This window comes from Dendropsophus ebraccatus, chromosome 9 (genome assembly GCF_027789765.1).
Source record: "Dendropsophus ebraccatus isolate aDenEbr1 chromosome 9, aDenEbr1.pat, whole genome shotgun sequence".
In the NCBI taxonomy this organism is placed as follows: Eukaryota; Metazoa; Chordata; class Amphibia; order Anura; family Hylidae; genus Dendropsophus; species Dendropsophus ebraccatus.
Window position 1 is genome coordinate 112,118,162 of NC_091462.1, and position 22,175 is coordinate 112,140,336.

The following is a 22,175-nucleotide window of genomic DNA, read 5'->3' on the forward strand; positions in this document are numbered from 1 at the left end:
TTGCTTAACCTAAACAGACTGGCAACTCAGATCAACACGATCAGGTAGTTCAAGTCCAACACTCCCATCCCAACTGTTTTTCCCCAGACATCATCTGTCAGGCAAGAGTAGGATGGTCACCATACGCCTTAAACAGTCAATCATACAGTACCTAAGTTTAGGGGAGTAGAGTTTAGAACTAGAGTATAGATAAAGTTAGGATTATGGTGTACAAAGGGGTTTAGGGGGAAACTATGGATCAGAGAGAGGTTTGCGGCTGGAGTATAGAGTTAGGGTTGGAGAATTTGACCACCAGCAGCATGTACTGGTTTAATTAAACGAGCTGCCTTATATAGCTCCATCCTCCTCCAGTCTTATTGTTAGGACTTCCAGACTAGTAGAGTCTTATTTAGGATGTCGAGAAACCATACACATTTTATTGTATGTAGAAGACATCAGCCAGGAGTTAGACAAATTACAAGTTGAAGTTGAAAGACCCTCGAAACCATTGAAAATAGGGCACCTACATACTCGGAAGAGACCTGATGACAGCAGAGCATCCTGTCCTTTGTGGCTTTGGTGGTTTCCATGCAGTGTAGTTCTCAGCCTTTTGTGACTCATAAAGGGGGTGTAGAATTACTGCATTAACCATACCTGCTGCTTTGGTGACTTTGGTGGGTCACATAACCTAGTGAGCCAGACAGGACCCCGGAGAAAGCAAAGAAGAGGGAAGACACAAGCAAAGAGCCTGGGGGACTGGAAGGGAAATTTTGGAGAAAGAACAGAAGAACTTGAGTCTCCTGAAAGAAGGAAGAAAGGCCACATTAAGGAGGACAGGCATGAGCGACTGCAGGAGGACATAAGTCAGGCGGCTCATCGTAGGTGGACACAGAAGGCTACATGTACCATCCATCATTCGACGACTTGATCGTTGGTGTTTTTGGAATATTGGTGATGGCTTTTTTCATTGGTTGTACCAGTTGCAGGCAATGTAAGTACATCTTATAAGGCTGGCCTTCACTCCTACTCATTATCACCGAATCTTGTTCTACAACTTTTATCTCAACATTAGAGGTGGTTTAAAGGCTTGTGCTGGTGTCCCGGTCAGTGTTTGTGTTCGGGTCAGGATCAGTGCTTGTGTTGGGTTCAGGATCAGTGCACTGAGGTCAGGATCAGGGCTTGTGTTGGGGTCAGGATCAGGGCTTGTGTTGGGGTCAGGATTAGGGCTTGTGTTGGGGTCAGGATTAGGGCTTGTGTTGGGGTCAGGATTAGGGCTTGTGTTGGGGTCAGGATTAGGGCTTGTGTTGGGGTCAGGATTAGGGCTTGTGTTGGGGTCAGGATCAGGGCTTGTGTTGGGGTCAGGATTAGGGCTTGTGTTAGGGTCAGGATCAGGGCTTGTGTTGGTGTCTGGATCAAGGCTTGTGTTGGGTTCGGGATCAGGGCTTGTGTTGGGGTCAGGATCAGGGCTTGTATTGGGGTCAGGTTCTAGGCCTGTGTTGGGTTTAGGACTTCTGTTTTCAGAATTTGTGTTAGGGTCATGTGGAACGCATGAACTTTTCGCCATACCAAACATTCATATGGAGAGGCCAGAGAAGATGTCAACTGAATAATATTGAAGGTGTACGGGCACCTGTAGGGTTAGGTCTAGGCTAATGTTGCGGTTAGGTTTGGGTATTATGATCATGTTCACATCTTGTGCTGTAGCCAAGACTTGCATTAGAGTCAAATTTGGGGCTTGTGTTGGGGTTAAGTTCAGGACATGGTAGGGTTGGGTTCAGACTTGTGTTGGGGTTGAGTTAAGGACTTGTTAGGGTTGAGTCCAAGAAAGTATTGGAGTTATATTAAGGACTTGTGTTAGAGTCATGTTCAGATGCTGTTTTGATGTCTGGTTAAGGGCTAGAGTTGGTTAGTATCAGATTTAAAACTTATAGACGATTCAAGGACCAGTGTTGGGGTCTAGTCCTGTATTTTTGTTGGGGTCTGGACTGGTTGAGTATTTGTCGGGTTTAGAGCTTGTGTTAGATTTAGGACTTTGTTGGTTTGTGTTGGTGTTCAAAACTTATGTTAGGGTCATGTTCAGGTCTTATGATTGAGTTGGGCTTGGGTGGAGTTGAGTTTAGGTCTAATTATAAAAAGTATTACTGACTATTATATATGATTTAGTATCGGCCACATGAAAAGTGCTCTTTATCACTAACCCAGTTATGTTAGTAAATGGAGCTACTGACCTACAGCTACGTGCCCGTACCTGCCAGGATGAAGTTACACTGATTTCTTTTGCTCCTTCCTCCCCCACCTATGTCATCAGTGATCCCATGTCAGAAAGACAGATGTAATCAGTTTCCTCACCAAATGACACTAACTGCCAGGGAGAGCTAAGGGAGAGTTGGACCTCTGGGTGACGGGGCCCATTAGCTCCCAACATGGCTGACAGTGGGAGGGGCATATATTCATATACTGATTGGTATCCATCTTTTCATTTCCACAGTCTTTACAGGCAAGTCGTCAGATTCCACCGGGCGCCGCCAGCCCCCGCCCCCTCCGTAAGAGCCTATAGATTATACCCTTATAATAATCATAAGTTGTTTCCTTTATTTCTCACCTCTCCATCTCTCTGACAGGACACCGAGTCTGGTGGCGCGATATGAACACGGTGAGCTCTGGGTTACACAGTCTTTTTCTTCTCCTGACTGTAGTTTTTTTACGTTTTTTTTATTTTTTTATTTCCCAGGTCTGTACCCACCAAACTCATCTGCAGACCCTGCAGCACAGCACTCAAAACTAAGTACGGGAATCTGGGTAACATCTGCTCCCCCCATAATCATTTTTCTCTCATTTTGAATCCTTAATAATATTACTTCTCAATTATCATCATGTGCATCTTCCCAAAGGTCCCTGAAGTGCCAGTCAGAGACTATACAGTCAGGGGGGAGGGGCTTATTGGAAGCCATTTAATGGTTTATGTTCCAGCTTCAGCCTCATTCTAAGGGCCCTTTTACACGGAAAGATTATCTGACAGATTATCTGCCAAAGATTTGAAGCCAAAGCCAGGAATGGACTATAAACAGAGAGCAGGTAATAAAGGAAAGCCTGAGATTTCTCTCTTTTCAAATCCATTCCTGGTTTTGGCTTCAAATCTTTGGCAGATAATCTGTCAGATAATCTTTCTGTGTAAAAGGGCCCTAAATCCATAAAGGGCCAGACTCTAATCCTGGGTCTATAATATACAGGGCGGCTCTGATGCCAGACTCTAATCCTGGGTCTATAATATACAGGGCGGCTCTGATGCCAGACTCTAATCCTGGGTCTATAATATACAGGGCGGCTCTGATGCCAGACTCTAATCCTGGGTCTATAATATACAGGGCGGCTCTAATCACACAATAAAATCCTGAATCTATAATATACAGGGCGGCTCTGATAATAGAATCTAATCCTGGGTCTATAATATACAGGGCGGCTCTGATAATAGAATCTAATCCTGGGTCTATAATATACAGGGCGGCTCTGATAATAGAATCTAATCCTGGGTCTATAATATACAGGGCGGCTCTGATAATAGAATATAATCCTGGGTCTATAATATACAGGGCGGCTCTGATAATAGAATCTAATCCTGGGTCTATAATATACGGGGCGGCTCTGATAATAGAATATAATCCTGGGTCTATAATATACAGGGCGGCTCTGATAATAGAATCTAATCCTGGGTTTATAATATACAGGGCGGCTCTGATGCCAGACTCTAATCCTGAGTCTATAATATACGGGGCGGCTCTGATAATAGAATATAATCCTGGGTCTATAATATACAGGGCGGCTCTGATGCCAGACTCTAATCCTGGGTCTATAATATACAGGGCGGCTCTGATAATAGAATATAATCCTGGGTCTATAATATACAGGGCGGCTCTGATAATAGAATCTAATCCTGGGTCTATAATATACAGGGCGGCTCTGATGCCAGACTCTAATCCTGGGTCTATAATATACGGGGCGGCTCTGATAATAGAATATAATCCTGGGTCTATAATATACGGGGCGGCTCTGATAATAGAATCTAATCCTGGGTTTATAGTATACAGGGCGGCTCTGATAATAGAATCTAATCCTGGGTCTATAATATACGGGGCGGCTCTGATAATAGAATATAATCTTGGGTCTATAATATACGGGGCGGCTCTGATAATAGAATCTAATCCTGGGTCTATAATATACGGGGCGGCTCTGATAATAGAATATAATCTTGGGTCTATAATATACGGGGCGGCTCTGATCACACAATCTAATCCTGAGTCTATAATATACAGGGCGGCTCTGATAATAGAATCTAATCCTGAGTCTATAATATACCGGGCGGCTCTGATAATAGAATCTAATCCTGGGTCTATAATATACAAGGCGGCTCTGATAATAGAATCTAATCCTGGGTCTATAATATACAGGGCGGCTCTGATAATAGAATATAATCCTGGGTCTATAATATACAGGGCGGCTCTGATAATAGAATCTAATCCTGGGTCTATAATATACAGGGCGGCTCTGATAATAGAATATAATCCTGGGTCTATAATATACAGGGCGGCTCTGAGGTTTCCTTTAATTCCCTTTTAATTAAAATTGTGAGATTGCTGTATAAATTCACCTAAATATCTTTTTTTTTCACCATTACAGGAGAAAGCGGCAAGATGTCTGGAGAAGAATTGGAGAAAAGTAAGTTGTTAGATCTGGTGATTTTAGGGGTGATGTTCCCGTTATTATTATATAAGGTCGGACCCTACACGGCTTCATCAATATAGGGAACAAATCTTGACTTCCCGAGCAGAACACAATCGGCGACCAGTCACCTCATGGGGACCCAAGGGTGAAATATTAGGGTACAAAATGTATGGAGATGTCTGTGACATCCGCTGAGATATATGGGGCATCTGTGACTGACATTTCTGGGGAAATCTGGTATATACAGTATGGGGCATCTGGGGATGGCATTTATGGGGACATCTGGCATATATAGGGCATCTGTGACTGAAATTTATGGGGATATCTGGAATTTATGGGGCATCTGGGTCTGGCATTTATTGGGACATCTGGCATATATGGAGCACCTGGGGCTGGCAATAATTTGGCATCTGTGAATGACATTTATGGGGATATCTGGCATAAAGGGACATCTGGCATGTATGGGGCATCTGTGGCTGGCAATAATTTGGCATCTGTGACTGACATTTATGGGGCATCTGTGTCTGACATTTATGGAGATATCTGGCATATACGGGGCAGCTGTGACTGACATTTTTGGGGCATCTGGGGCTGGCATTTATGGGGACATCTGGCATATATGGAGCATCTGGGGCTGGCAATAATTTGGCATCTGTGAATGACATTTATGGGGATATCTGGCATAAAGGGACATCTGGCATGTATGGGGCATCTGTGGCTGGCAATAATTTGGCATCTATGACTGACATTTATGGAGATATCTGGCATATACGGGGAAGCTGTGACTGACATTTTTGGGGCATCTGGGGCTGGCATTTCGGGGACATCTGGCACATATGGGGCATCTAGGGCTGGCACTTATAAGGACATGTCTGTCTCTCTTGTGCAGGGAGTATATATAAATGTCTGTTACTTGTCCTCATATCTCTGTTGTGGAGGGGGGTCCCCGATGTTGGAGAGTTTGCACAGTAGACGGCCAGGGCAGTATACACTGATATCAGACCACAGGGCGGTGAGGTGGGCACAGAGCGGCACCTGCCCCAGGAGATAAATGTATGGGATCCTCCAGATAGCCGGTCACATGACTTTTCTACAACCGCCACTTATTTATTTATTTTTTATTTAGTTTTTTTTTTTTTTTTTGCAATAATCTCAGTGAGAACATTATAAATTGGGGAAACCTGCGGCCCTCAAGCTGCTGAAAAACTACAATCCCCATCATGCCTGTTATGTGTGTTATAGTGTTCTACTATCTGTATCCTCCTCCCTGCTATCCAGGCTCCTCACTGATACATTGTGACAAAGCTGCAGCTGTGTGTAACAGACTTCTTTTTTCATCTTTCTGACCCATTATACAGTATATGTATTATAATGTCTCCCCATAAGTATTATATGTGTGATGTATAGCTGCAGTGCATTGTGGGCAATAAGGCCAGTGTTGCCTCTCAGCTCCGCAGGACGCTTCTTTTGCTGCACAACTAACTATATTTCAATGCAACAGGAAACCAGCCCTCGGCCCCCGCACCCCTCGCCCTCCGCCATCGCTCGCACTCTACTTTCCTGCTCAGACGCTCGCTAGATGTGGGTTTGGTTTTGCACCTGATTCACAAATTAAAGGGCCGGCACCATTTTATGTACATAGGGGGAGATTTATCAAACATGGTGTAAAGTGAAACTGGCTCAGTCGCCCCTAGCAACCAATCAGATTCCACTTTTCATTTTCCAAAGAGTCTGTGAGGAATGAAAGGTGGAATCTGATTGGTTGCTAGGGGCAACTGAGCCAGTTTCACTTTACACCATGTTTGATAAATCTCCCCCATTGATTGTATGAGGTAAATGTATGCCACTTTAATATACCTTGTGACTCTGTTCCTCACCTCTGCTGGCAGTCAGTGAATGAGAACAGTACAGTGTGACCGGGTGAGACAGACGCTGTTAATAAATACATCACAAAACTGTAGCCATTCCAGGTATAAACGCCATTTTTATTTTTGCGTTTATTTTGTGTCTCAAACATCAAGAAAAAAGCAAAAAAAAAAAAAATTACTTCCTAGTCCTACTATCACTGATCATAGTACTGCCACAAGTTCTGGCCCGAAAACCAGTCCGGCCCATCAGACGTGTGTTCAGGCCGGGCCTAGTGACCCTAATATGGTAGAAAAATGCCTCCGTATTACACTAGGATGAAAGTGGCCGGTATACACTGTGATGAGCGAGCCGGCCGAGGTTGGGGTCCGTACGAACTCGCTCATCTCTGTGACGAGTCCCTGCCCTGTGTGGGCAGGATGTGAGCAATTCTGGCTTTAGGCCTCCGGGTGCAAAGAAGATTTTTATTCCCTGAGAGGAAGCAGAGTTCCTAGAAGCGAGAATGGAGGCCGAATGTATATTACAGAGGTGGAGAAATCATACATTGTAACATACCCATCATCTGACAGCTCAATCATTTTGATTGGTCGCGATCTGGATATTTAGATCACTAGATTGGACCCGGCTCGCTGCGTCTCGTTGCCTCCAGGCTCCATAGACTTAAGGCCCTATTCCACAGAACGATTATTGTCCGTATTTGGCCGATATCGGCCGCTGCGGACGATAATCGTCCCGCGGAATAGAGTGCAACGATCAGCCGTCGCTCCGTTGAATAGGAGCATCGGCAGCAGACGCTGCTATATCCTATGGGCTGCCCGGACGATCAGCGATCACCCGGGCAGCCCCCCCAGCAGCTCCCCGCCGCCCCTCCCGCTCGCTGCAGCCGCGTTGAATAGCAGCGGGAACGAGGAGCAAACGAGCGCTGACAGCGCTCGTTTACTCCTCTAAACGACCCGTGTAATAGGCCCTTAACTCTGTGTGACATGTGAAACGTATCTATGTGTCAGTCTTTACTGAAGTTCTAGTATTCTTTTCTTACACTAAGAACCTATAGGAGCGCTGCAGGGCTATACATGGAAAAAAAAAGGCTGGGGGGGGAGGGTGTAATGTAATATGTTATAATAGGATTCACAATTAATGCACAATCTTTTTTTTTACAGTCCGGGACCTGAGCGCAGCGCAGCAGTCTGATGTGTAAGTATACGCTGCGGGGCAATGGTTAGACATGCCATGGACCCCGAGATCCTTTATCCTGTATAAGAGAAAATTAAAGGGAATCTGTCAGTTCTATATAATGCTCAGAGATGCAGTGTCCTAATACCCGAATCCCAGCTACTAAAAGTAAAGAGTTGTCGTGTGGCTGAGGAATCTTTTATCGTTAATTTGTTTGTATATCCTGTCATTTCGCCTGTCACACTGTTAGTATTGCCTACACTGAAGCGTCATGGTCGTGCACGGGTTAACACTGCTTTGTATTGCTACTCCTAGTGGTCACAGCCATAGGTTGTATCTGTGTTTTCCTGGCAACCCTAGGGTGTCATCTAAATTCTCCAGTTACCGGGAGTCAAATGGCGAGCACTCAGGCTCGGAGAACGTTGCCGAACCCAAACAGTTCGGCAAAGCCGCCCAACACTGGCCAAGGATGTAAGGAGTGTGGTCACATGACCTTCTTCAATCTGAAGTGTGGTCTGAGGAAGAAGTCAGTTTCCCCAGTTTCAACCATTTCCCAGGTTAGAACCACTTAGTTCAACCAAGTCCGACCCTCTTTCTAGCTGGATCTTTCTGGCTTGGCCAGAGGAGTGAGAACATCAATTTGTGTCTCCTCCTGTTTGGACCAGTCCGTTTCCAGTTCTTAAAGCAACTAACCAAAGACTCGTACACTACAAAATCACCAAAGGTCCTGCTCAAGGTGCTACCTTCACCTAAGACAGATCTGGGTCATGCACAGTGATCAGTCTATACAAAGAGGACAATTCTACTTCAAAGAACCTGCTCCTGATTGGGGCAGAGAGAATTGGCAAGACAGGAAGGGGAAAGCTGTACAAGGACTCTCCTGTGACTAACACACCCATAATGTAGGACTATGCTGCAAGAGTAACTCCCCACCCCTCCCTGCATGGCTTCCACTACTGAACCCTGTGCGTCAATCATACAGGGTACAGAGAGGTGGTGGAGGGAGGAGGCATGCATGCTGCAGCTCAGCCTGACCTATATGACACTAGAGCTTAGGAGAAAAATAGCATTTTATAGCTTTGCATCAGCCCCTGTCTGCAGCCCTGCACATGATATGGAGCTCGTGACACAAGGCTGTCCGGGCATGATGGGAGTTACTGACTTCTTACATTTCATTTTCCTAGGAAAGAACAGAACTCTGCAACATCACGGGAATCCGCCATAGGTATGAATGATTGTCCTGTTTGGAGTTTAGGGCGTGAACACTCTAGAGCACGCAACAGCTGCAACCATTAAAAAACAAAAAAAACTAAATTATTAATCTACTGCCGTTTAGTGTATACAGCTCTTATGTAGACAATGTGTATATCTCAGCTGTCTCTACAAAGAGGCAGTTACAGGGTCAGACTATGTACAAGGGGAGGGGTCTTTTGCTACAGGTATTATGGCCTCTAATAATCTCAATGGTAAATCTGTATGCAGTGAGCTCCCCCTAGTGGTGGCTGCAGGCAGTGAGAATGTTACAGTGTTTTAAAATTGGGACCAAAATTTCCATAAATTTTTTAAAAATTTGATCTTAGAGCTGATCATGCTGATCCTGACACCTCTCCCACTGTCTTCTCTGCAGAGAGCGGCAGTCACCAGGGAAGCTATGTCAACTTGGGTCAGTCCAATCTCGATATATTATTTAGAGTAACTCTTATAATAACTCTCATCATTTCTGGGGACTGTAGTCTCTGTATTACTCTCTCTATATAACTATTGCAGATGAAGCGCAGGGTTACGTGAACGTGTTGGCCGCCACTGTGGACAGTGAGTGAAACAATTATATTATGGGGTTTTTTTCACGTTTTTAGCACCAAATCTTATATCAGTCAGGACTTTTTGGCCGTGTTCTGGTCGTCCCCACCCCCTCTATATGTCAAGGACAGGGATTACGGGCAGCGATAATTTAAGGCCCGTTACATCATCTGGTAGTCGCTATAGGATTTTCTGTGCATTAGTGTGAGATTTCAGAGGCTTAGAGGGGAAGCCGTATGTTCCGGCTACTTCTTATTACTTTCTTGTCCTTTCACTTAATTCTGTAAGTCGTTCCTATCTCCTCTTATATAACCCAGTAGATTGCTCACATGAGATGTATGGTATGTGGCAGTGGTTTGTTATGATGGGAGTTGTAGTTTGGAAGAAGACAGCTATAATTTCCCATGAAAAGGTGCACCCCTCTCCATGGGTCACTATAATCTTTGCCTCGATAGTACCATCTTCCTTCATGTGTATTACATGATCACCATCTTCCTATGTGATCCTTAACATACTTATAGATCACTTCATTTCCCATAAATATCTCATTGCCCCCCCCCAAACAAAAGGCTCTAAATCTTGGCTACTCTGTGTCCACCTACCCTGTAATCTGCCGTCCACTGTCTGCTGGTAGGGAAATTCTGTCTCTAGTAACAGCCAGATCAGGACAGAACACAGAAAGTGGGGGGTGGAGCTAAGCCACTGCTACGTGCAGGAGAAAGCCTGGGCTGTATACTTCCAGGCTAAGCCAGTCTGCACAATGAGGGTCAACACTGTTCCTGAAAGGTAAATCAAGGGTTCCCTCTCATTTCTGACCACCCATAAAGCTCAGGACAGCTGCCCCTTGTATGAAAACCAGTGTATCTTCCTCTATTTGTGCCTTTAGCATCTTAGCATAAACTGGTTAGTACAAAGGTGGTGAACCTGTCACCATTCTGAAGGGTTAATATAACAAAGTTAGGCAGGTTTTTACAAAATCTCTGGAACAGACAGGTGCACTTTAACCTTGTTCTCTTTTCCCGCAGTTCCTGGGCTGAAAGATCTCCCCATTTACTTGTAAGCAACAAATTTTATTTCAAATTCCAAAATGTAACAATGCTGAGAACCCCAGAAGCCCATTGCGGGGGTCACCGCCACAGTCTGTTCACTATAGAAGTGTTTATGATCAAACGCCCCTGCGGGCAATGCTGCTGTGCTGAGACTGACCGTCACACTGCCTGGGTGATGACAGCTCCACATGGGCAGAGGTCTGCTGACGGCTATATAAAGAGGGTGTCTGGATTACAAAACCTAAAGTCAAATGGAATATACATAGTAACACAGTTAATAAGGCTGAAAAAATACAAGAGTCCATCAAGTTCAACCTAAAACCCTACTGTGTTGATCCAGAAAAAGGCAAAAACCCTCATGAGGCAGATGACAATTGCCCCATCACAGGGAGAAATATTCCTTCCCGACTCCAATGGCGATCAGAATAATCCCTGGACAGTATAGATTCTAGAAAGATCATCTTATCCTGGAGGATCCAATAGGTCTACAAATTAAACCAACTGCCCATTGACATCCATGTGTCTAAGAGCCCGTTCACACTACGGAATCGGAGCCAAAATTCTGTGCGGAATCGTCTCGCGTGCCTCCGCTCAAAGAATTGACATGTGAGTGGTGAGCGGAGGTGCGTGAACTCTCCCATTCAAACAGATACCAGGCAGGATTCGGCACCGGGTCCGCGTGCGGGGGTTCCACATGGAATTTCAGTGCCATAGTGTGAACAGGCTCTAAGGGTCCTATTACATGGATGAGGCCCATCCAGCAGATTATCGCTTTGTGTAATAAAGACAATGATCTTGATTTTGGTCCTGACTTAAAATCATTGTCCACTGTTTGTGCATCGGTAAAGGTAATAGAGATGTCCCGCCAACGGCTGATGAATGTGTAAAAAACCCCAAAAAACTTAAAATACATAAATAAATAAATTCCTACATACCTGTCCACACTCCCCTGTGTTCTTCTCACTTCTCCTCTCTCACCACAGTTGAAGCTTCCACACTTGTCTCTGCAGTGACAGGCCGCTCAGCCAATCACTGCCCGCTGCAGTGCCCTGTCTTGGCCTGTGATTGGTTGAGCGGCCAGTCACTGCAGAAACCGGCTCTGAAGTTCCAACGGCGGCTGCGGGCAGAAACGAGAAGAACACCGGGAGCGTGGAGTGATGATTTGGCAGATCAGCCCTGATACGGTGTTGGCGGCATTGGGTGTGGCCAGCTTTAGTATAAGGTGTATGAACCCCTTAAAATATAATTCCAGTAAAGGTAACTGTGTACAGACAAGTATATGGTCACATGCCCTCCCACCTAACCCTCAGATGAGCCAGTGACGTCCCATAAACCTCCGTACAGTCATCACTTCTTTCTTCTCATGTGGACATCTTGACATTTGAGACACTGTTAAAGATTTTTATTTTTTTTTTACAGACAAATTGTTTCTGAGACTGATGTGAAAATTGGTGACAAAGAGGAGAGTAAGTGAAGATTATTGTACAGATATGGATATAACCTGTAACAGACTAGATGTGGGTGTCCGGACGCTCAGATGTGGTCCAATTCACAAACCCAAAATTAAAGGGGTATTCCTCTCAGACATAACTTTTGATATGTTGCTGCCCATGGGGAGACTAACAATTCTTTCCATACTTCTTATCTATTTAGTCTTCTTCCCCCAGTTCTCAGCTGCTGCTTTCTGCTGAAGACACAAAGATCTGTGTGTGAGCTTTTCTCTTTGTCTCCCCCTCCTCCCCCCCCCCCCTCCCTTCTGAGACGGCTGATGTAAACAAGTCCCTGGCAGGCTTTATCTGCAACATTGTATCTTCTTTGTAATGCTGGGAGGGTTGTTCTGAGGTCAAGTTGCCGATGAATTCACTATGATTATCCCTCCCAGCATTACACAGAAGTTACAAAGTAGCAGATAAAGCTTTCCAGGGTCTTGTTTACATCAGTGCACCGGCCTGCCCAGGAGCACTGGTGGCAGCCCGCTGACCTCCAGTGTGATGAAACCCCCTCCCTTATGTGACGCGGCTCCATTAGTATCAATGGTCGTCACAGATCGTCACAGTCTATTCCCGAGCACAGTGCCAGTGCTGGGGAATAGACGGGCGCCGCACACAGGAACCCGGTTGCAGTTTAAAAAAAAGGACCAAGTATGATACAAGTACCATAGATGCCAGTGATTATATACGACACCTCACAGCCAGACGCATAGATGCAGGTCTGACCATGTGACACGCGGCAGCCTTCCCTGTGTGCTGTCAGTGCCAGATCAGTCGCCAAAACGTAATTTTTTCTTTGAATTACAATTTTGTCTCCCACTGAGATGCCCATTTTTATGCCAAACACCGGGCACTTCTGGGAGTTTCATCCTGCATTTTCTTGAAGAATAATAATGGCTAAAAAATAAAAAATAAATAAAATCCTGTGAATAAGAAACTGCTTAATAAGAAACCAACCTTAGTTTTGTCACATAGCCAGACACACACACACACACACACACACAAATACACAGACATACACACACACACAAATACACAGACATACACACGCAAACACACAGGGAACACAGATACACATACACAGGCAGACACACACACACAAATACACAGACATACACACGCACACACACAGGGAACACAGATACACATACACAGGCAGACACACACACACAAATACACAGACATACACACACACACAAATACACAGACATACACACGCACACACACAGGGAACACAGATACACATACACAGGCAGACACACACACACAAATACACAGACATACACACACACACACAAATACACAGACATACACACGCACACACACAGGGAACACAGATACACATACACAGGCAGACACACACACACGAATACACAGACATACACACGCACACACAAATACACAGACATATACACGCACACACAAATACACAGACATACACACGCACACACACAGGGAACACAGATACACATACACAGGCAGACACACACACACACACAAATACACAGACATACACACGCACACACACAGGGAACACAGATACACATACACAGGCAGACACACACACACAAATACACAGACATACACACACACACAAATACACAGACATACACACGCACACACACAGGGAACACAGATACACATACACAGGCAGACACACACACACAAATACACAGACATACACACGCACACACACAGGGAACACAGATACACATACACAGGCAGACACACACACACAAATACACAGACATACACACACACACACAAATACACAGACATACACACGCACACACACAGGGAACACAGATACACATACACAGGCAGACACACACACACAAATACACAGACATACACACACACACAAATACACAGACATACACATGCACACACACAGGGAACACAGATACACATACACAGGCAGACACACACACACAAATACACAGACATACACACACACACAAATACACAGACATACACACGCACACACACAGGGAACACAGATACACATACACAGGCAGACACACACACACGAATACACAGACATACACACGCACACACAAATACACAGACATATACACGCACACACAAATACACAGACATACACACGCACACACACAGGGAACACAGATACACATACACAGGCAGACACACACACACACAAATACACAGACATACACACACACACACACAGGGAACACAGATACACATCCACAGGCAGACACACACACACACACACACAAATACATCCACAGGCAGACACACGCACGCGCACACACACACACACAGGGCACAGAGATACACATACACAGGCAGACACACACACACACACACACAAATACACAGACATACACACACATGCACAGGGAACACAGATACACATACACAGGCAGACACACACACACAAATACATTCACAGGCAGACACACGCACACACACACGGCACAGAGATACACAGGCAGACACAAACACACACGCTTTTATAGAGGATCTGTTAGCTCTTCTGTGTTACTTATAATTAACCCCTTGTGCTTACTCTGTTCTCTCATAGGGAATACATGTAGTTTGTATATTAGACGTGTCAGGGAGTTGGGGGTCCTCTATCAGGGAGTCTATTAAATACCAGGCAGATCTATGGGGGTCCAAACCCCGATCCCACCAGCTCTTCTATAGGGAAATCAGTGGGCACTGTAGTATACATGATGTCTTGGACCAATCCGAGGACTGTTCTTTTCTTACAGACAAAACCCCAAGGTCCGGCACCAACAAAGACTCCGCCCACTCTGACAGTATGTATCACTCCTACGAGAATGTGGGTGTGGATCCGCCACCAAGTAAGTCATGCCAGCTGGTGTATCTAAGCCTATTACCTGTGATGCTTTCTGCTGAACTGTGTATCTAAGCCTATCATCTGTGATACTGCGCGCTGAGCTGTGTATCTAAGCCTGTCATGTGATACTAAAACCTGAGCTTTGTATCTATTACACGGAGCGATTTTTAACCATTAATGACTAACAATAAACGATCGCAAACGGAATTGTTTATCGTTTACCTAAAATCACTCACTATATTACACAGAACGATGGTCGTTATTGTGATCGTTACTATGATCGTTATGTGGAATTACAGCAAACGATTAACGATAATTTTAGGTTCAGCTCTAAATCAACGATCAACGAAACACGAATGATTTTCCGATCGTTGCCTGCAATTACACAGAACGATTATCGTTTAAATTCAAATGATATAACGATTTTTTGCACGATAATCATCCTGTGTAATAGGGCCCTGTATATCTGAGCCTATGACTCCTGAGCCTCTCATGTACGATACTATCTTCTAAACCAGTGCAACACTACACTGCAGAAATAAACACTGCTCCATCTGTAGTAAACCAACACTAGTGCAGGAATACATACTGCTCCATCTGTAGTAAACCAACACAAGTGCAGGAATACATACTGCTCCACCTGTAGTAAACCAACACAAGTGCAGGAATACATACTGCTCCACCTGTAGTAAACCAACACTAGTGCAGGAATACATACTGCTCCACCTGTAGTAAACCAACACCAGTGCAGGAATACATACTGCTCCATCTGTAGTAAACCAACACCAGTGCAGGAATACATACTGCTCCACCTGTAGTAAACCATCACAAGTGCAGGAATACATACTGTTCCACCTGTAGTAAACCAACACAAGTGCAGGAACTATCATGCACAACTATCTGAGGAAGAAAGCTTATGCTTTTGAAACGCGTAATACTCTGTGCGTATTCTAAATAAACTTTTTAAATATTACCATCATTGTTCCTGTGATTCCTCTGAGGCAGCGCTGGCATCTAGGAGTTTGACGCTTTTTTTCCGCTATTTGCCTAGGAATACATACTGCTCCACCTGTAGTAAACCAACACCATAGTACTGAAATACATACTGCTTCACCTGTAGTAAACCAACACCATAATGCAGGAAAACATACTGCTCCACCTGTAGTAAACCAACACCATAGTGCTGAAATACATACTGCTCCACCTGTAGTAAACCAACACCACAGTGCAGTAAAACATACTGCTCCACCTGTAGTAAACCAACACCATAGTGCTGAAAAACTTACTGCTCCACCTGTAGTAAATCAACACCATAATACAAGAATAGATACTGCTCCAACTGTAGTAAACCAACACCATAATGCAGGAATACATACTGCTCCACCTAGAGGGAACCAACACCATAGTGCTGAAATACATACTGCTCCATCTGTAGTAAACCAACACTAGTGCAGGAATACATACTGCTCCACCTAGAGGGAACCAACACCATAGTGCTGAAATACATACTGCTCCATCTGTAGTTAACCAACACTAGTGCAGGAATACATACTGCTCCACCTGTAGTAAACCAACACCATAATGCAGGAAAACATACTGCTCCACCTGTAGTAAACCAACACCATAGTACTGAAATACATACTGCTCCACCTGTAGTAAACCAACACCATAGTACTGAAAAACATACTGCTCCACCTGTAGTAAACCAACACCATAATGCAGGAAAACATACTGCTCCACCTGTGGTAAACCAACACCATAGTGCTGAAATACATACTGCTCACCTGTAGTAAATCAACACCATAATACAAGACTACATACTGCTCCACCTGTAGTAAACCAACACCACAGTGCAGGAAAACATACTGCTCCAACTGTAGTAAACCAACACCATAATGCAGGAAAACATACTGCTCCACCTAGAGGGAAAAAACACCATAGTGCTGAAATACATACTGCTCCATCTGTGGTAAACCAACACTAGTGCAGGAATACATACTGCTCCACCTGTAGTAAACCAACACCATAGTGCTGAAATACATACTGCTCCATCTGTAGTAAACCAACACTAGTGCAGGAAAACATACTGCTCCAACTGTAGTAAACCAACACCATAGTGCTGAAATACATACTGCTCCAACTGTAGTAAACCAACACCATAATGCAGGAAAACATACTGCTCCACCTAGAGGGAACCAACACCATAGTGCTGAAATACATACTGCTCCATCTGTAGTAAACCAACACTAGTGCAGGAATACATACTGCTCCACCTGTAGTAAACCAACACCATAGTACTGAAATACATACTGCTCAACCTGTAGTAAACCAACACCATAGTGCTGAAATACATACTGCTCCACCTGTAGTAAACCAACACCACAGTGCAAAAAAAAAAAACCTGCTCTAATTGTACTAACCCAACATCAAAGTGCAGAAACACATACTCCTCCACCTGTTGTAAACTAAGGCCTTATTTACACATCCGCAAAATTCGGAAATGCAATTACGGACAAATTTACAACCAATAGGCTTCTATGTGCCTATTTACACATCCGCAATTTTTGTGGATCCGTGATTAGGCCAAGATCCATGCTGCAAGTCCACATTTACGCATTCCGTACATTTCTCAGTAATTACGGATTCGCAATTAAGGACAAATTTAGGGCCCATTGATTTCAATGGGGCTTTTCAAACTGCCTGTACATTTACCGATCTGTAATAGCAGCACAGATTCACCCTCAGAAGGCTATGGGGGCATCTGCCATTTTTGCGGATCCTTAATTTTTATGGACGAATTGTCCATAACGACCGCAAATCTGTAATGAAGAAATACGGATGCGTAATCATTTTTAAAGCTTCCAATTCGACTATCACCTTCCTTTTTTTTTTTTTTTTTGCTGATCTGCAGAAATACTGATTACAGATGTCTTATGGAGACATTTTTTGCAGATTGCGGACGACATCAGACATCATATATGTTCCTGAAAAAACTGCTGAAGGTGTTAATGCAGCCTAACATAGCAGCAATATGTACTGTTCCACCTTTACAAAACACCACAGTGCAGCAGTTCTGTTCCCATCCCCACCCTCTATCCATCTGGCAGCTTTAACCCCTTCTACCAGGTCCCCCACTAAGAGCAGTACTGACTCCCCTCACCTCCTCTTTTAGTGGCAGTTCCCCCCTACCCTCCTTACCCCTCCCTGGTAATATATTACCCTGAAAGAGGGAGTCTTTTTTGGTCCTCACTGACCTTATTAGTTACACTGCCCCCTAGATCAGTGATTTTCAACCTTTTTTGAGCCGCTGCACACTTTTTATACTTAAAAAATCCCGGGGCACACCACCAACCAGAATGGCACAAAATGACACTAAAACAGTACATATTATACATACAGTTAATAATATAGATTCTAAATGTATTTATACTCACTCAGTGTAAAACCTGGGCCTGTTTTCTTCTCCCCCCTGTGCTTCTCTCCACCATACTTCTCCCCCCCTGCTTCTCTCCTGTGCTTCTCTCCCCCATGCTTCTCTCCTGTGCTTCTCTCCACCATACTTCTCCACCTGCTTCTCTCATGTGCTTCTCTCCACCATACTTCTCCCCCCATGCTTCTCTCCTGTGCTTCTCTCCACCATACTTCTCCACCTGCTTCTCTCCTGTGCTTCTCTCCACCATATTTCTCCCCCCTGCTTCTCTCCACCATACTTCTCCCCCCTGCTTCTCTCCCCCATGCTTCTCTCCACCATACTTCTCCCCCCTGCTCTCTCCTGTGCTTCTCTTCCCCATGCTTCTCTCCATCATACTTCTCCCCCATGCTTCTCTCCTGTGCTTCTCTCCACCATACTTCTCCCCCCTGCTTCTCTCCCCCATTCTTCTCTCCTGTGCTTCTCTCCACCATACTTCTCCCCCCTGCTTCTCTCCTGTGCTTCTCTCCCCCATGTTTCTCTCCTGTGCTTTTCTCCACCATACTTCTCCCCCTGCTTCTCTCCACCATACTTCTCCCCCCTGCTTCTCTCCTGTGCTTCTCTCCTGTGCTTCTCTCCACCATACTTCTCCCCCCTGCTTCTCTCCTGTGCTTCTCTCCTGTGCTTCTCTCCACCATACTTCTCTCCCCCTGCTTCTCTCCACCATACTTCTCTCCCCCATGCTTCTCTCCTGTGCTTCTCTCCCCCATGCTTCTCTCCTGTGCTTCTCTCCACCATACTTCTCTCCACCAAACTTCTCTCCCCCCTGCTTTTCTCCGTTGTTTCTCTCCCCCATCCCCAGGTTTCTCTCCCCCCCTTCCTCCTCACCTCCTCCGAGATGGTCGCCGCTGCCGTAGCACACACGTTGATTGGATGTGTGCATCACGGCCCGCCGCAGCGCACCACGCAACCGCCCACATTATAATCCGCCACCGATCGCTGGGCATTGCCAGGGAACAAAACACAGGGGCACCATAGTTTGGGGAACTTTCCCCGCGGCACACCCAACCATGTGTCGCGGCACACTGGTTGAAAATCATTGCCCTAGATGAAGGTCCTGGGAGATCATGGTCATGTGACCATGATCATGACATCATTGATGGTTCTATACACACTATACAGACAGGGACCCCGCACCTCACCACACAGGGACCCTGCACCTCACCAGACAGGGAGCCACCGCCTTATCAGACAGGGACCCCCGCACCTCACCAGACAGGGACTCTGCACCTCATCAGACGGGGAGCCCCGCCCCTCACCACACAGGGACCCTGCACCTCACCAGACAGGGAGCCACGGGTCCCTGCACTTCCACACAGGCCAATTATTGGCTGAATGAGTGTTCTAAGGAACCCTTGTTAGCGATTATTGGCCTGTGCAAAAGGACCCACCAGCTCATCTGTAATGAAAAGAGATGAAACTTACCAGTAAACATGAAAGTAGTGACGGTGTGACGCACCGTACTATACATGATGTCTGTTATATCCCCTGACAAACCCGACCACTGTCCTCTCCTTATAGACAAGACCCCAAGATCCGCCATCAACAGCATCGGCAAAGACTCCGCCCACTCTGACAGTCTCTATCACTCCTACGAGAATGTGGGCATGGATCCGCCTTCTAGTAAGTTATGTCAGTTGGTTGTGTATCTAAGCCTATTATGTGTGATACTGCAAAACTGTGTATCTAAGTCATATGCATGGCTCCGCATTTCCTTCCTAGTCCCCAGCATGGCTCCCCATCTCATTCCTAGTCCCCAGCATGGCTCCCCATCTCATTCCTAGTCCCCAGCATGGCTCCCATCTCATTCCTAGTCCCTAGTATGGCTCCCCATCTCATTCCTAGTCCCCAGCATGGCTCCCCATCTCATTCCTAGTCCCCAGCATGGCTCCCATCTCATTCCTAGTCCCCAGCATGGCTCCCATCTCATTCCTAGTCCCCAGCATGGCTCCCATCTCATTCCTGCCCCCCAGCATGGCTCCCATCTCATTCCTAGTCCCCAGCATGGCTCCCATCTCATTCCTAGTCCCCAGCATGGCTCCCATCTCATTCCTGTCCCTCAGCATGGCTCCCCATCTCATTCCTAGTTCCCAGCATGGCTCCCATCTCATTCCTAGTCCCTAGCATGGCTCCCATCTCATTCCTGTCCCTCAGCATGGCTCCCCATCTCATTCCTAGTCCCCAGCATGGCTCCCATCTCATTCCGAGTCCCCAGCATGGCTCCCATCTCATTCCTAGTCCCCAGCATGGCTCCCATCTCATTCCTGGTCCCCAGCATGGCTCCCCATCTCATTCCTAGTCCCCAGCATGGCTTCCCATCTCATTCCTATTCCCCAGCATGGCTTTCATCTCATTCCTGGTCCCAAGCATGTCTCCCATCTCATTCCTAGTCCCCAGCATGGCTCCCCATCTCATCCCTAGTCCCCAGCATGGCTCCCATCTCATTCCTGGTCCCAAGCATGTCTCCCATCTCATTCCTAGTCCCCAGCATGGCTCCCCATCTCATCCCTAGTCCCCAGCATGGCTCCCATCTCATCCCTAGTCCCTAGCATGGCTCACATCTCATTCCTAGTCCCCAGCATGGCTCCCATCTCATCCCTAGTCCCCAGCATGGCTCCCATCTCATTCCTAGTCCCCAGCATTTCTCCCATCTCATTCCTAGTCCCCAGCATGGCTCCCATCTCATTCCTAGTCCCCAGCATTTCTCCCATCTCATTCCTGTCCCTCAGCATGGCTCCCATCTCATTCCTAGTCCCCAGCATGGCTCCCATCTCATTCCTAGTCCCCAGCATGGCTCCCATCTCATTCCTAGTCCCCAGCATGGCTCCCATCTCATTCCTAATCCCCAGCATGGCTCCCATCTCATTCCTAGTCCCCAGCATGGCTCCCCATCTCATTCCTAGTCCTTAGCATGGCTCCCCATCTCATCTCTAGTCCCCAGCATGGCTCCCCATCTCATTCCTAGTCCCCAGCATGGCTCCCCATCTCATTCCTAGTCCCCAGCATTTCTCCCATCTCATTCCTAGTCCCTAGCATGGCTCCCCATCTCATTCCTAGTCCCCAGCATGGCTCCCATCTCATTCCTAGTCCCCAGCATGGCTCCCATCTCATTCCTGCCCCCCAGCATGGCTCACAACTCATTCCTAGTCCCCAGCATGGCTCCCATCTCATCCCTAGTCCCCAGCATGGCTCCCATCTCATTCCTAGTCCCCAGCATGGCTCCCATCTCATTCCTAGTCCCCAGCATGGCTCCCATCTCATTCCTGCCCCCCAGCATGGCTCCCATCTCATTCCTAGTCCCCAGCATGGCTCCCATCTCATCCCTAGTCCCCAGCATGGCTCCCCATCTCATTCCTAGTCCCCAGCATGGCTTCCATCTCATTCCTAGTCCCCAGCATGGCTCCCATCTCATCCCTAGTCCCCAGCATGGCTCCCCATCTCATTCCTAGTCCCCAGCATGGCTCCCATCTCATTCCTAGTCTCCAGCATGGCTCCCCATCTCATTCCTAGTCCCCAGCATGGCTCCTATCTCAGTCCTTGTCCCTAGCATATGGCTCCCTATCTCTCTAGTGTGTGTGTATATATATATTAACTCTTTCCTGGTGTCTTTTTTTTAGTTGGACCAGAGCCAGATGTGGATTATGAGAATGTGTGACCAAGACAGCAGAGGATGTATCTAAGCCTATCATGCTGCTTGATGTATCTAAGTCTGATGCTGTCTCCTCACGACAAAATTACATACTGAATAAATATAAATATATATGACGGAGCTGGCACTGTGAGAGCGGCTCAGTATCCATATC

At 46.1% G+C, this 22,175-nt stretch overlaps 1 protein-coding gene across 4 annotated transcripts; it reads left to right on the forward strand.

Moving 5' to 3' along the window:
• Nucleotides 1-650: 650 nt before the first annotated feature.
• Nucleotides 651-22,173, forward strand: LOC138800505 (uncharacterized). Of its 4 annotated transcripts, XM_069982231.1 has the most exons (14): nt 651-970; nt 2,468-2,522; nt 2,601-2,632; nt 2,711-2,764; nt 4,654-4,692; nt 7,725-7,758; nt 8,922-8,962; nt 9,365-9,400; nt 9,505-9,549; nt 10,563-10,593; nt 12,006-12,052; nt 14,815-14,907; nt 19,894-19,995; nt 21,990-22,173. In XM_069982231.1, exons 1-14 carry the CDS (start codon nt 880-882, stop codon nt 22,025-22,027), a joined length of 738 nt encoding a protein of 245 aa, XP_069838332.1. In that variant the 5' UTR covers nt 651-879; the 3' UTR covers nt 22,028-22,173. The 4 variants fall into 4 exon arrangements, with proteins under 4 accessions (XP_069838332.1, XP_069838333.1, XP_069838335.1 ...); XM_069982232.1 differs by lacking the exon at nt 9,365-9,400; XM_069982234.1 differs by lacking the exon at nt 2,711-2,764.
• The last annotated feature ends 2 nt before the right edge of the window (nt 22,174-22,175 follow it).

Excerpts from the sequence above, each read along its gene's own strand:
- LOC138800505 (XM_069982231.1), top strand. The coding sequence starts at position 880 with ATGTACCATCCATCATTCGACGACTTGATCGTTGGTGTTTTTGGAATA. Across the intron at positions 971-2,467 it reads TTGTACCAGTTGCAGGCAAT|TCTTTACAGGCAAGTCGTCA; the intron begins GTAAGTACATCT and ends TCATTTCCACAG. Across the intron at positions 4,693-7,724 it reads TGGAGAAGAATTGGAGAAAA|TCCGGGACCTGAGCGCAGCG; the intron begins GTAAGTTGTTAG and ends TTTTTTTTACAG.